Below are 16,308 nucleotides of genomic sequence, written 5' to 3' on the forward strand. Positions count from 1 at the left end.
AGATGCATTAAAGGTAACCAGCCACCTCTTTCCCCACTGTACCACGCGCTCAAGATCAGAAGAGAGAGAATCAGAGAGAACATCATCATTTACGGCCTATGATGTGTTGCCATAGATGGTCGTGTCATCAGCACAGATGTCAACGAAAGATTTTAGTATGTGTTTTGGGAGATCATTGATGTAGATCAGGAAGAGAGTTGGGCCAAGTATGGACCCCTGAGGGACTCCAGCATTAATACTGTGGGCCTCTGATTTCTGCCTATCAACAACTACTCTTATGAGCCTATCTGAGAAAAATGACTTAATGATAGAGAAAACATTTCCAGTTATACCGTAGCTGGAAATCTTGTGTAGTAGAAAGCCTTTGTCGAGAGATTCGTTAATCCTATGAGATATAACCGTTAGCACATCTGCTGTAGATCTAGCAGAGCGGAAACCATATTGCGTGTCGCTAAGAAGGTTATTTCTGCTGAGGTGGTTGACTACTTCTATTTATTGTGGATTCCAGCAACTTACTCATGACACACAGGAGACTTATTGGTCTGTACTGAGAGGGGGATGACTTATCACCTGTATTCTTAAATACAAGGCATACTGATGAGGTTTTCCAGGGTGTTGGAAAGCACTTCTCCTTAAGGCAACGCTTAAACAGTTTGGAAAGTATGGGGGCAAGTTCTGGTTGTAATTTTTTTAACACTATAATTGGAATACCGTCGGGACCAGTTGCTTTACTGGAGTCAAGGTTCTTGATTAGCTTGGCGATCTCACGCACAGATATTTGTATGTTGCATAACGTGTTGTCTGTTATAGGAGGGAATATGGGGAGTTGATGGCCTTCATCACACAGGGTAGAATTTGCCGCAAAATTTTTGGCAAATAGTTTGGCCTTGTCGGATGCTGTCGAGATGACCTCTGGTCCATTGATAATGGTTGGGATAGAGCGAACGTTTCTGTTCAAGATCCTATTTGCTATTTGCCAGAACTGGTGGGAACCAAGCCGCTGCTCAGCTACTTTGGACTTAACGGATTGCGCATATAGTTCTCTTGCATTTTTTATTACTCTTTTACAGTGGTTGCTGGCGGTTCTGAAAGCAGCTTTAGTTTCAATGCATCTATTACGTTGGTAGCTATGGAAAAAGTGATTTCTGTGTGCGATAGCAGCAGCACATTCGGGGGAGAACCAGGGCTGGCTGTTAGGTTTTTGTTGGAATTTTTTTAATGGTATGAATTGGCCTATGCCTACAAGTAACCATTCGGTCAGATATGATACATCCTTTTTAAACATGGAATGGAGAGGGAGATCAGATATGAATGTACGGAAGCTATCCCAGTCCGCCATAGAGTATCGGTATACAGTACGGTGGAGAGGTACGTCTGTAGATTTATTATATTTCATTTTTATCTTAACTGATACGATGCAGTGGTCGGAGGATCCCAGAGGAGATAGAACGGAACATGAGCATAGCTCAGGGGAAGTGGATAGAAAAAGGTCTAGGAGGCTTGTGAACTGACTGGTACTATCGGGCACACGGGTGGGCTCGCGGACAATCTGAGTGAGGTCATAAGCAATGGCAAAATCATGATAGAACCTCCCCTCATCATCAGTCTTATTTGAGTGGGTCAGCCATTCCACATTATGGACATTGAAGTCACCGCAAATGTGAATGTTAGCCGAGGGATGAGCAGACAGGATGTGGTCAATTTTTTCTGATATACTCTTAAAGACAGTAACTCCACTGTTGTGGGGGCGATAGAGGGCAAATATAAATGCGGTGGTGTAAGCAAGTGCAACCCGGAAGCACATATAAGGTAGATTAGGGTCTTCTCTGGAGATATCCCTGCCACATGGGAAGCCATCTTTAATGTAGGCACATATTCCATGCCTGTGGCGATTTTGGGGGTCAGATTTAGATGTTAGGTTAGAGTATCCTTTAATTATGAACTCATCTAGGGAGGTGGTCGGCCCTATTCCAGTTTCGCTTAGAAAGAATATGTCAGGTTTCGTCTCCTGTAATTGGGTTTCAACCTCTGGAAGGTTAGAACGTAGACCCCTGATGTTGGAAAAGGAGACATGGTAGTAGGGGTCTACGTAGGAGGATGGGGTTCTAGGTTTATTCGTGTTTTCTTTTTTTTGAGATATTTCATGTTGAGGATTTTGGGGTTTGTGGAACAGGTTAGCATACTTGGTTAGAGCAGAACAGAGAGGGAAAGTAAGAGAGGAAAGACGGGAAAAATTTTTTTTTTTGTAGCACATGATAAGGTAAAGCCGTAACAATTACCCACTAGTATGGCATCGAGAGGCTCCACCAGAGACTACTGCATGGTCCAGAATCCATTCACCAAATGGCAATACAGCAGCCCCAGTACTTTGCACCTGCTGATAGGACAGCCTCCTAAGTGGTTATTCCAAGGTTCGGGTCCCTGACTATCAGGCGGTTAACGTCAGCCCAGATGAAAACGTTTACCTCCAGCACCCTTACTAGTGACATGGCCGCAAGGATAGACATAGAGACAGAAAATTTCCGACATCTCAGACTATTGTTCACGAAGTACTACCAACCTGGGAAGCAGCTTTTTTTTCACCCTTTGTCAGAAACATCACTCATTAGAAATGAGGACTGAGGGACAAAAAAAGGAGAAGTGAGTTACTGGAGCTGCCGATAACACATCCACTGCATTATCTACTCTCCATTGAGGAAAAAAAAAAAAAAAAAAAAAAAAAAAACAATTTTTTAAAATTACATGTTCATCTGTGTTGTTTTTATTCTTCTTGCCGGTGTCACAATATCTTTGTTGCCACATATAATTAGAAAAATCCCAATAACATATTTATCACCCAAAAGTTAAACAATACATAATATAAAAAATACTGATCAGAGTCATTTGTTCTTAAAAATAATTAAATAAATTTAACATTTCAATTTATAATAGAAACTTTAGCAAATCATCGAACAGTAAGGAGTTATCTTCTTCATGGTAAGTTTATAAAATAAAAATATTTGTCAGTTTTGGAATTTTTGAGATAAGGATTTATAATTTGTATTATTCAGACTATTGTTTTCATCTTGAATGTTATTTTCACAATGTTTTGGCTAATGTAACCTCTGACTTTCTTCAGGAGCATCTTGTTGAACTCATGAATCTTCCTGTCAAACTCAGGAATCTGTACGGAATTTTGAATTGAACCTGGGGGTAGCAAGCTCTTGTTCCATTAGCCATGACTAGGTCAAAGTCTTAAGTAATTCATAATTGTATTCTTAGTATCACCCACACAGATTCCTGAGTTGACACACCTGAAAAATCTTTGGCTGAAACATTATAAAAATAACATCCAAGATGAGAAGAGTAGTCCAAATAATCCAAATAATCTCTCAGTCAGTTTGGAGTTTTTTTTTTTTTTTTTATTACATTTTCACCCCAAACAAGGCACATTGCCACTTTGGTGTAGGGGGCTACTATTAGGGGAAACATCTACTGGGGTACTATGTAGAGATTAGGGCAGCGAGATGTTGGTTCACGTTGCACTTGAACTTATGCATGTCAGTACAGTTGGGGAAGCAGTGACCTGGAATGGAATTCCAAAGTCTAGCAGTTCTGGGGAAGTACATATGATCTTTCAAAAACTCCTAAGATAGACCCCCCCCCCAGTCTCCTGACACATTAGCGAATACTTTAACATTGGCAGAAAGAAAATGACCTTCAGTCAGTTGTGGATTAGTTGGTTGGTTGGTTGTTTTACGGCATATCAACCCTTTTCAGGTTATTTAATGCCAAATCCAGGTATTTTGAAGAAAATTTTTTTAATAGAATATATTTGTTGTTTTCAAGTCGGTTTCTATTTAACCCATAGTTGGCACCCTAACAGGTACTACCACTCCAGGTCAGAGTTGACCTGCGAGCAATGGCGATTAAAGGGTGGCTCCACACTCCCCAAAACCTGCAAGCTGGGGCCTTATCACCGGATATAGTTTAAGGTCATATCCAGGACCGTCGGTTGTGGAATAGGGCTGTAAGTGGATGGTTACGTTTAATGCTGCTAAGATTAACAATTACAAAAAAAACTTCTCAATCAACGATTGTAATAACAAATAACACTCTACTTGAATACCCATCCTTCAAACTTCTCAACTTAACATTCACAGACAACATGAATTGGAATAAATACATTGAGGGTATTGCCAAGGCTGCTGTAAAGAAGGTGGGCTCCACCATGCTAAAAACCAGAGATTATCTTATATTTCTATAAAGCCACAATTCACCCATATATGGGGTATTGTTGCCACATTTAGACTGGTGCATCTAAATAGCTAGTCTTATCTTAGATAGAATCCAAAAAAAAATGAATCTAAAATCTAATAGGTCCCACCCTATCAACGAAGCTCCAATTCCTGTTTTATTGTTGGTTTCTAATTTGCAACTGTAATGACAGTCTTGGATTGTTGTGATCTGTGCAAACCAGACACAAGCTGACAATGATTGATTTACAATAATAAAAATAAACGGAACTACTTCTTAAATAGGTTCTAAAAAAGGAGTCACAAATCTAACAGATCTTGCACTGTCGGCCGAGTTTCAACCCCTATCCCATCACCGCAATGTCACATCCCTGTGCCCGTTTTACAAGTTCTTTCATGAAATGTGCTCTGATGAGCTCTTAACACTTGTACACCTTCAACGTACATACATTCGACAAACCCATTTATCAGCAAAATCCCACCCTTTCACTTTTAAGGTCCTGAGATGCCAGAACACCTATTCTAATAACTTCTTTACTTTGAAATTCCTTTCCTGTTTCCTGCTTCCTTGACTGTACTGACCTGCAGAAGTTGAGATGTAATGTGAACAGATATCTCGCTGCTCATCTCCTCACATTGTCCGCAGTAGTCATGATCCCCAAATAGTAGCCCCTTATGTTCAAGTGACAATATGACTTGTTTGGAATGAACAAGAATAAAAAAAAATTTTTAAATATAAAAAATACTTAACAAAAAATATTTTTGTTGCCGATGCAATTATTTATCTTGAAAATTTTAATCTGCTCTTCATAACTTCTTGACTTTCATTATCTGACTTTAAAGATGCACACTGAGACGCACACTTCAGCTAGTTACATGTATGTATGTATCGTAGTGGATCTTATTTCTGTGACACATGGTGTGGCAGGGTAACAGGACTTACCATTTGTACATAACTTTTGATGACCAAAAAGTACTGAATGCAATTCTTGATGTTGTCAGGCACATCTTTGTTGAGCATTTGCAATAAATAACTGAGGATGTTGTCGAATGATTTGTGAGTCTGAAATTTTAGATTTGAAAAAGTTTTGTTTCATGAATAAATGAAAAAAAAAAAAAAAAAAAAAAAAAAAAAAATCCAAATTTTGAATTAAAAAAAAAAAAAATACACACATAAACCTAAGAAACGAAATAAGCCATGGTCGAGCCTTGATAATCGCTCAAAAATCGAAAATTAAACAAAATATTGGTAGAACATTACATTTTCACATGACTGGTGACATTTACTGGATATGTTTCTATCAGTAGTTTGTTTAATTTGCGATTTTTCAGCAGTTATCAGAGGTCAATTTTGGCTCTAATGAGATCACTATTTTGATTTTTGTTCTAATTTGACAGGCTTTACAGTATCTTCATTTTTAAATAAAAAAAACACTTTAAAATAAGTTCAAACACAAAAAGCACCCAGGTAGGTTGAAGAGTAACTCAATTTATTTTTAGTTACATTTATTTGTTGCATATTTGTTTTGTTTCACCCCTTTTTACTTTGTTGGCTATTCTGGAAAATTACTGTTGTTTTTATTTTTTAAGTATGGTAGTCTAAAAGGAAAATAGTTATTTTATTTCCTTTTGAAAAACTCAATGTCATATGTTTAGATTAAAAGCAAAAATGAAAATATCATATTCCAAAAAATCAAGTAAACTGATCAAGTAATTCTATTTATATAAAGAAAATCAAATTTTATGAGTATCCAAAAAGTAACTGTCTTGTCCGCCATTTTGAACAAAAAATATCAAAAGACAAAGGGAGATAACTCAATAATTCATACGAGATTCATGTTGTAATGCCAACGAATTTCCAATTAATTGCTTAAAATGATTTCTTTTATATAAAAATAAAACTACTTGATTAATTTATATGATTTTTGGAATATGATATTTTTGCTTAGTCATGGGTACATACATCATGTAGAGTTTTCTTTTAAATATAAGGGGAACTCTGGACAAGAATATCATTTTTAACTAATATTCATCTTTTGATCTCTTAAATACTTCTGTTGTTCGAAAATACAAATTTTGATTCTTTTATTTATTTAAACATTTTTTTTTTTTTGGGGAAGCTTTACAGTTAACAAGTTTTATTGTTTATTACTAAAGTAAATATAAATATAGAAATAAGTCATTAGATATTTTTCTCTAATTTATATGATATTCATTTTAATGTAAGTTACTCAATAGTAATGTTGCCAGCATTTTTGATGAAAAATTGATATAAATATTTGGCGACCATTTTCAACAACAGGGATATACTATAACACAGTTAAAGATTCAGTTCTTATACAGTATTGGGTACATGTGAAAATTGCATTCCAAGTAAAAACTCTTTGATATACTTACGTATCATGCAAAAAATAAGTATCATCACCAAAAATTAGGAAAAATGATTGAGTAGAATTTTAATTAAAAAAGAAAAACAACATTTTCCGTATTTTGACAATACATCATTCATTATTACTTGGTTTAATGACAAACTGACTTATCTCCCGTGCTTTAGGGGATTTTAGCTCTTATTCCTGGCAGATCAGAAAAATACGATAAAACTAATTTTGGTACATATGTATTTTTGGTACCGTGCTAAAATAATAACATTATTATTTCGAAAGCCATTCTTAACATGGGAAGGGGTAGGTGTTTTGTAACTATTCTGTGCTACTACTTAACAATTTAATAAAAAAAGGATATCATGAAACTTGAATTTAACCTGAAAAACTATTTAAAAATAATGCAGTACTAAAAATACACAAGCACCCTAATGTTTTATTTTTAATTAAAATTCTACTGGATAATTTTCCATAATTTTTCATATAAATATCTTCTTTTGCTTGATACATAGGTTTATCAAAGAGTTTTCCTTTTAATTTACTTAGAACTGTTATTTTCATTTATGCCCCTATCTGTATAAGCACCTTTGTTTCTTCATATCTGAAAAAAAGTCAAAATATGTAACTTATATGTACAATTATAGTTTTCATATTTCAGACAGTCCTCTGCCTTTCATTACAAACTTTTAATGGAATGATTTTAAAGATTCACTGATGAAAATTTCAGATAAAAATTTTGACATACATAAAAAACAAAAGGTTTGTGTCTGTGAGGATCCTTGTGCAGTTGTCAAACAAACAAAAGTGTAAAAGATCTGATTGCAACTCGTATGACTAGTTTGTGCATGCATAACAACAGAGGCGAGATGCCAATATATGCAAAAGATGTAGAGTGGAAGAGACTTACAGACACTCCTCCATGTTGAAAGAAACTACTCATCATTCGTTCTAGAATCTTGGCCATTGTAAGTCGGACATCTTTGTTGGGACATTCAAGTAAGAAAGACCTGAAATGGAAAAACAAAAATAATAAAACAAACAAACAAAAAAAAAACAAAAAAAAAAAACAGAAAAAAATTTCAAAATATATTGTTTATTAAAGGAAATGGATTTTGGTTAAAACATTTTGAGTCTTTCATACAAAAAGCAGCTCAAATCAACAAGCTAAAAAAATTGAATATTGTTATAAGAGCATGTTCATTGTTTTATGCTCCTGGTTTAATTTAATAGTTTGGAGATTTTTAACTTTAAGCACAATTTTTTTTTTTTTGTAGAAATAACATGAAAAGGAAAATATAGTTTTTAATCAAAAACTTTGTGAATGAATAGCATATCTTATGAAGATTTTCTAACTTCAATATTTATTTTGTAATATAAAATAAACAAATGCACCTTATTCATTTTAATAAAAATTGAAAAGGCATAAAAAAGTAGAGTGGCACCACCAATATATGATTTGCATGAAATGATTTGCATAAATTATAAGTGGTATTAGTGAAATGCATCTTTTCTATATTGCCATTGATTTATAGTATGTTATTCAGTTTGTTTCAGTTTAGCATTAAAATAACAGACAACATTTTGTTTAATTTTTGCCCGTAAAAAAAATGTGCAAGTTATGACAATACCTTTGCATGGTTAGCGAATGCTTTTTTTTTTTAATTATTTTACGGAGAATTCATCACTTATCAAGGCCAAGATCTACTTGAGGATAAGGGTTAATAGCTTATGGAGATGATTTATGAAAAGTGTTTATGCATGGTATTAGATTTGAAGAAGAGTATGTTATAACTCTCAGTAAAGCAATCTTGTGGCAACGTGTCCCACTTACTTGATGAACGCATAGCCTTGTTCTCCGTCCATAAATTCCACTAAACACATACAAGCAGCTTTACATCGGCTGACTAACGTTTCTATCACAGTCACCCAATCATCCAATTCAACCCTGGAAAAGAAAACAAAGTCATATTTGTATCTAAGAAAATATTGTTCTTGTCCCTATATTAAAATACAAAAATAAAATGCCATTAATAAGAGCTAAAATTTCATAAAGCAGGAGGCAATTTACATACCTGTGATGAAACGAAAATGTCATGTTCTAAAAATCATGTAAAGTAGTTTTATTTTTATAAAGAAAATCAAATTTTACGAGTAACAGAAAAGTGGCTGTTTTGTCCACCATTTTGAAAACAATGTAAAAAACAAAGGGAAATAACTCAATAATTCAAACTCATGAGATTTGTGTTGTAATGCCTATAAATTCTCATTAATGACTTAAAAATGATTTTCTTTATAAAAATAAAACTATAATGATCAATTTACATAATTTTTGGAATATGATATTTTTGTTCCGTTACAAGTATAAGATTTTTCTTTGTTTTTGATTTTGAGTATGGGAGAATTCTGGACAAGAACCAAAAACTGTATTTTTCTTGTTGATGCAATAGTAATTTTTGTCTTACTTTGTTTTCAGTTTTGCTCGGAAATATGTGTTGAATAAAAATTTCATTCCCAGTTGTAATGATTGTTCACAAAGGCTGTCGTCAGACGATGCATCTTCCGGAGGCTGCAATTAACAAAAAAGGATTTAAATGAATGCATTTCTTAATTTGGAAACAATTGTCATCTCATGTATTAAACTATAAAACTACAAGACAAGATCATGTTTCTAGTTACTTGCCTCTTCACAAGGACAAAATCAGATTCAAGTTCAGTTTTTAATCTGAGGAAAATCTAGCTTCTCAAAAAGGGGCATTCTGGATTGAGACAAAAGAAAAAAATTCCATCAGTCTACAAGGATTCCTCCTTCACAGTATTGATAAAGTGTAGTATTAGAACAGATACTATACTTTACACTTAACCAAAAGGCTAATTTATTCAGTTAAATAAAAAATGACAAAATTTTCATTCAACTTATACATTATGCCATTTTATTTTGGAGGATAGGAAAGGGGGGGAGTGAATCGAGTGTTTTTTTTTGACAACAAAACTTTTGATTACTCTTAACTAGATTCAATCACGAAAATTCCACATTCACTCTATAGATTTAATTCTACTTAAGATCCCCATATGGTCTTATTTACAAAGAAATATATATATATATATATATATATATATATATATATATATATATATGAGTATTGATGGGGTGCGAGAAGATCTACAAACATCCAAAAAGAATGAAAGATAAAGAACCAAGAAAAATGCTGATGGGGCAGGTTAATAAGGTTCTCCCAGCCCTTTGTCAAGTGTAAGACTACCCACCGTTTTCCAGGTCAACTGAAAACAAACCACTCTAAATTGAAGTGAGAGCTAAGTGGAGGCATAAAAAAAAATAAAAAGATTATGATGGAATATAGGGATAGATGGTATCTTCCAAGATAGAAACAACATTTGGAGATGGTCAAGGGCAAAATAAATATGGCGGTCATCTTCAGAGACTCTTTGGTACCAAAAAAATAAAAATAATAAATAAATAAATAACAGCGGATCAGAACTCATTTATTCCATTAGTTAAAGTAACTTTAATAAATGCAGATTGAATTATTTTTTTTTATTGACTATTAATCAAATATTAAAATCAAAAATAAAGAAAAACTAAAATGTATTAAAAAGTACTATTTTTTATCAAAATAGAATGCACATACTTTTATTTAAATAATGTTGAACGATTCATTATTCATAAGATAAAAAATTTACGATTACTTCTTCAGTTATGGTTGATTCCAGGTTTCAGCTTTTTTTCATATTTCATTTTCCAATCTTCGTTTCATTTGAGATGTCTGTCTTTTAACAATTAAATTGACTTAAAATGCCTGATAATTTCAATTTTCACATGTTTTTATTCATCAAAAATCCCTCTACATTTTTACATGAAAAAGTTAAAATTGTGAACATTGTGTATCTAAGAACTTTGCTGTAATCCCATATAAACTTTAAGAGTGAACGCAAAATGGAAATTGGCAACTGATGATTTCTACTGCATCTATCAGGAATAGGGTTTGATTACTTAAAAATCTAAACCAATACAATGTTTAAACCTGAACTCCAACCCCTCGTTCACATATTGAGGTGGCAACAGAGTTAAAAAGTTAATATAGTTTGACTTTTTCTCAAAACTCTCCACCTAAAAATATGATAACACTGCGTAAACACAATCTTATTTACATTCAGATTGAATAGATATCTATCTGACATATCAATCTGAATGGGTAATTTTTTAAAATAAAAATGTAAATTATGTAATTAAATGTACAAGATTTAACCATTTTTTTTCTCAATAATTAAGTAAATATGGATTATAAATGCTGTAAATAAATGTCTAAAATAAATATTTAAATACATTTATTGCAGAAAGATTTTTTTAAAAACAATCTTTTGTAATATATATATATATATATATATATATATAAATTTACCAGACCTTACTCAGAATTTAAGTGACAGAAATAATAATTAACATGCAATTTTTTTTAAAACATCAATTGCTAAAAAAGATATCTAAAAGGTATGATGTGAAATAGACAATGAAGGCAGCTTACTCCTACAGTCAATTTAATAAAATATCTAATTTGAAATCCTCAGATAAGATAACAATCACAAAAGGAACCTGGTTAAAGCCAAAGAGTACAATGGTCAAAACCACAAACATGGTGATAAACATCTGAAAGTTGTAAATAATTTCTTAATAACAATACTAAACATGAATGTGTGAAAATAATGTTAACAGTATTTTCTATGTTACATTAAGTTAAGCAGAAACTTGAAAAATTCCATCAGAAGTTAAAAGTTTAGTCTTAAGACAACATGTCAGAATGTAACACTATAGACAGGAAGTCTGAAGTGATATATAGCAAATAAGTTGATCAAATCTTTTTTTTTCTGAACTATGAGAGAAAGAGAGAGAGCAAGTGATTGTCGTTGGTAGTTGCTCACACCCTATGGGGGATGAGTTTTGGGAGGAAACTCACAAGGTATTATGTATGCACACTGTAAAAAGAAAATACAAAAATTAAAGCAGTGTTGAACTCCATGTTATCATTTGCTGTTTTTTCTTATAAATTTTACAACCACTGCTATTAAAAAATAAAAAAGAAGACTGTAACAAGAAAAGTTGTTGTCCAGAATCCCCCCATATTAAAAAAGAAAAATAAAGATGTATGTATCTGTGATGAAACGAAAATATCATATTTCAAAAACTATGTAAATGAATAAAGTAGTTTTATTTTTAAGTGATTAAATTCATAAGCATTACAATACAAATCTAGTAAATATGAATTATTGTTAAAATATCTCCCTTTGTTTTTGGCAATTTTTCAAAATGGCAGGCGAAACAGTCACTTTTCAGATACTCATAAAATTTGATTTTCTTAAAAAATAAAACAACTTGATCAATTTACCTAATTTTTGGAATATGTTATTTTCTTTCCATCACAAGTACATACATCATACAGATTTTTATTTAAAAATTTTTTTTAATATAGGGGTAATTTTGAACAAGAACCAAAAGAAAGAGAAAGAAGAAAAGGTATAACATAAGTAGGACATATACTACTGCTACACGTTATCTATACAACAAAATTCCAGCTGTTTATCTGATGAGCCACTATTCAAATAATCTGCTGAAGATAAGAATCAGCCCATTTTGGAGCTACATTTATCTCATTATCAATGCACTCATTTCACTCATATTTAATGATTACTGGATGCAGAGGCAACAGCATGTACTGATGGAGACAATAAAGATAATGATATCCTGTGTAAATGCTTTTATAAAAAAAAAAAAAAAAAAGAAGAACCGGGGGGAGAATTACCGTATTGCAAGCTGCCAGATTTTTTATAAAGCGAAAATATTCCGCATTGTAAACGTCTCTGTTTTTGACAAAGATGATATTTTCAGCTCGGATCACTTGTTCAATACTGGCTGGCATTTTCACCGTAAACATTCCACGTTTCTCGCCCTTGTGTACCAATTCCGTCAGTTCAACAAGACTGTCAGAGTTGAGACTACGTCTACTGGAAACAAGAGAGAGAGAGAGAGAGAGAATAACATTCAGTTAAAAAAGAAAAAAAAAACACGTTTCTGGATTTTTGAGATGCAGATTGATTATTCATATTATTTGGATTCTTCAGACTACTGTTCTCATCCTGAGTGTTATTTTTACATTTTGGTTGACGTAACTTCTGACCTTCTTTGGGAATTGATCTGTCTAATTTGAAAATCTCTGTCAAACTCAGGAATCTGCACAGAATTTTGAACGGAAACTTTTATTTAATTTATGGGGGTAGCTTGCTCTTGTTCCATCAGCCATGACTGGATAGAAGTCCTAAATAATTCGCAATTGTATTTTGAATATCATCTGCACTGAAGATTGAAACTTCAACCCATGATATAGTGGATAAAGTATTCGGTAAAATTCAGTTGCAAGTTACACTCTTCTTTATAACTTGAAAATAGAGATAAACCTCTCATAACCACATATATATATATTCTGAAACTATATTACTAAGAGTATTTAGGTAAGTATATTTAATTTCATCAAATGGGTACATTGTGCCAGACAACATAATTTTATTTATAACATGGAAATTATAACAAATTAAAAACATGTTATTAAGAGGTTTGGAGCTCAGATCAGGAGTATACAGAAGTTTTCATTTATTCCTAGGAAATGATGCGTGTGCCTCAAGGGGGTAAAATGTCAGTCTATTTACATCTCCTCCACCCAATCAACTTACGGTTGAAAAAAATATTGAATTCTCTTTAGTGTCTCTTTATATCTGTCCTTACCAGGAATGGCAACTCTACATTGTTTTATTTTATGCATCGCATTTATTTATTTTGTTTTTATGCACCTATCTATTGTTTATCTCAGCAAATAAATTATTCAGATTTGTTTCAAGCAGTCCTGCAAATGTGGAACTTCAAATCTTCTGGGGTGCACATTCACGGAAGTTCCATATTTACAGGACTGCTGAGAAACAAATCTTAATTTATTAGTGGAGACGAACAATAGATACATAAAAAATAAAATAATAATTGTGATCTGAAAAACGAAATGTACAGTAGCCATTTTCGATGAGACATATAAACAGAGGCTGAAAAGAATTCAATATTTTTCAACCATAAATTGGTTCCCTTATATCAGGTTTGAAACAAACAGTACCAATGTTTTTCTAGACTTCTGTAACATTTTAAAATAAATATTATGTTCTTATATCGATTTTTATTTATAATTGAGCATATCATTGGGGTTCTTTCCCACAAACACCATACAATATACACAGGCAGCAAAAAGAAAGTCCGCACTTGTAATTTTTTCAAAAACTGCAAATTTAAGCTAAATTTAATGTAACTGATTAAACAACCTATACCTCATTTGAGTGGCTTTTTATTCTTCTATAATTTTACCTGGTCATATTTGACTTTTAATTGAAATATTCTAGTGTTCATGTCAATTTAAAAAATAACTTCAAATTGAGGAGGCAATCAAGATTTTGTCTTGTTAGTGATGCTCCCGATGCTCCTGAACGGTGCAATCGAAGAACTGGAGAATGATTTTCGCCAAATTGCATAAAAACGACAGTTAAACACGGGAATGGAGGGATAATGGTATGAGAAACTTTTACTGCAGCATGAGTTGGGGAACTTATTAGATGTGAGAAGTCAATCAATGCAAAGGAATACATTCGAATATTAGAAACAGGACTGTTATCAAGTATCCAGAAGCTGGGAATATCTCAGAACATTATTTTTCAACATGATAATGCCCCTGAACACACTACTAAAGTCACAAAAAATGTTTTTCTGATAATTCAATTAATGTGATATTTTGTTCAGGTCAAAGCCTCAATTTAAACCCAATCGATAATATTTGGTCCATAATATCTCATGCATTTGCTGGAAGAACTTTTGAGAACAATGACAAACTGTAGGAATGGAATAGCATTTCCTCTTCAGTGTTCCACTTTTGGTGAGAGCATGTCTAAAAGGATTGATCTTATGAAGAAATCAAAAGGGAATGTGATTCCATCCTAAGCATTTATGAAAGTAAATGTCTTGTTCTGTTTTATTAGTCTCCTTTAAGTTCAATTATTCTTTGTTCAATATAGCTTTTAGTGCAATAAAATTTATAAAATTTGTTTGGCCCATTTTTTTTTTTTTGCTCACGAGTGTAATATAAAAATAGTAAATTTAATATATCAATTTAAACTTTTAAATTTAGAATTTACAACAATTTATTATTTGACAAAGATTATAAGTTGAATACAATGAAAGTTTCAGAAAATAAAAATGACTTTAATCATGTAATAAAAATTATATAAGATTATTTGCTTTTCTAAATTTTCAAATCAAAATATTCAATTGATTCAGATTTCAATTTACCTTGATTCCAAATGTGTTCGCTTGGAAAGAGAAACTTTGGGCTTTTTAGCAGAAATGGGCGTCTTTGGTTCATCGATCCGCTCATAATACAACATGTAACCATTCCAATAACGGATACGTTCTTCAGGATACGTCATGCCTGAAGCAGAAACAAATTTCCACATTCAAATTTGGCAGCTGGATGGACTTTAAACAATGCAATGTTCACTCACAAAACGTTTTAAAACACATCAAACTTGTTTCTATTTATAGAAAGATAGATTTAATGTTTCTGTGATCTTAAGCATTTTAATGTGTATCTTATGCATTTTAATGTGCATTTTAATGAGTTTGTATACTAATGAGTCACCACTTCAACCAGAACTAGCTCTCCTACTTACAAAGCTATTTAAGCATTGTCTTAAGGAGAATTGCTTCCTAACATCCTGGAAAACCTCATCAGTATATCCCGTATTTAAAAATTCAGGTGATTGGTCATCTCCCTCTCAATACAGACCAATCAGTCTCTTGTATGTCATAAGTAAGTTGCTGAAATCTATATTAAATAGAAAAGTAGTCAACCACCTCAGCAAAAATAACCTCCTCAGCGGCATGCAATATGGTTTCCATTTTGCTAAATCTACGGCAGGTGTGCTAACAGTTATATCTCATAGGATTAGCGAATCTCTCAATGGAGGCTTCCTTTCTAGGGCAATTGCTCTTGACATATCGGAGGCCTTTGATAGGGTATGGCACAAAGGTCTACTACACAAAATATCCAGCTATAGTATAGTTGGAAATGTCTTTTCAATTATTAAATCATTTCTCTCTAATAGGTTCATAAGAATAGTAGTTGATGGGCAAAAATCAGAAGCTCACAGTATTAATGCTGGAGTCCTTCAGGGACACATCCTGGGTCTAACTCTTTTCCTGATCTACATCAATCTCCCAAATCACATCCTAAGATCATTCGTAGACATTTATGCTGATGACACTACCATCTATGGCAACACTTTAAAGGCTATAAATGACCACGTTCTCTCTAATTCTCTCTCCTCTAATCTTGAACATGTGGTGAAATGGGGAAAGAGGTGGCTGGTTAATTTTAATGCATCTAAAAGCAAGCTTCTATCTTTACATCATCAATGCTTTGATCACCGTCTGGGATCAATTGAATTGAATGGCTCTTGTCTTGGGGAGGCTCCATATCTGGACAAACTTCTGGGTCTGCTCTTTACTTCTGATCTGAGATGGAACACGTACACCAAATCCGTTGCTAAAGTTGTTGGAAAAATGGTGAGATTGTTCTACCGCTCTAGTAGATATC

General features: G+C 32.9%; 1 protein-coding gene across 3 annotated transcripts in view; it reads right to left on the minus strand.

The window, feature by feature from the left end:
* Positions 1-16,308, minus strand: part of LOC145300914 (ubiquitin carboxyl-terminal hydrolase 24-like) — a 237,514-nt gene that overhangs the window by 24,996 nt on the left and 196,210 nt on the right. For 2 of the 3 annotated variants that reach the window (XM_080144530.1, XM_080144528.1), the window contains 6 exons: positions 15,003-15,141; positions 12,430-12,631; positions 9,079-9,182; positions 8,448-8,561; positions 7,524-7,623; positions 5,179-5,298 (listed from right to left, as the gene is read on the minus strand). In XM_080144530.1, the coding sequence (XP_080000656.1) occupies positions 5,179-5,298; positions 7,524-7,623; positions 8,448-8,561; positions 9,079-9,182; positions 12,430-12,631; positions 15,003-15,141 (779 nt within the window). The remainder of the gene's footprint in view (positions 1-5,178; positions 5,299-7,523; positions 7,624-8,447; positions 8,562-9,078; positions 9,183-12,429; positions 12,632-15,002; positions 15,142-16,308) is intronic. The other variant, XM_080144529.1, reaches the window with a different exon arrangement.

This window comes from Euprymna scolopes, chromosome 2 (genome assembly GCF_053919585.1).
Source record: "Euprymna scolopes isolate OS-2025 chromosome 2, ASM5391958v1, whole genome shotgun sequence".
Classification (NCBI taxonomy): Eukaryota; Metazoa; Mollusca; class Cephalopoda; order Sepiida; family Sepiolidae; genus Euprymna; species Euprymna scolopes.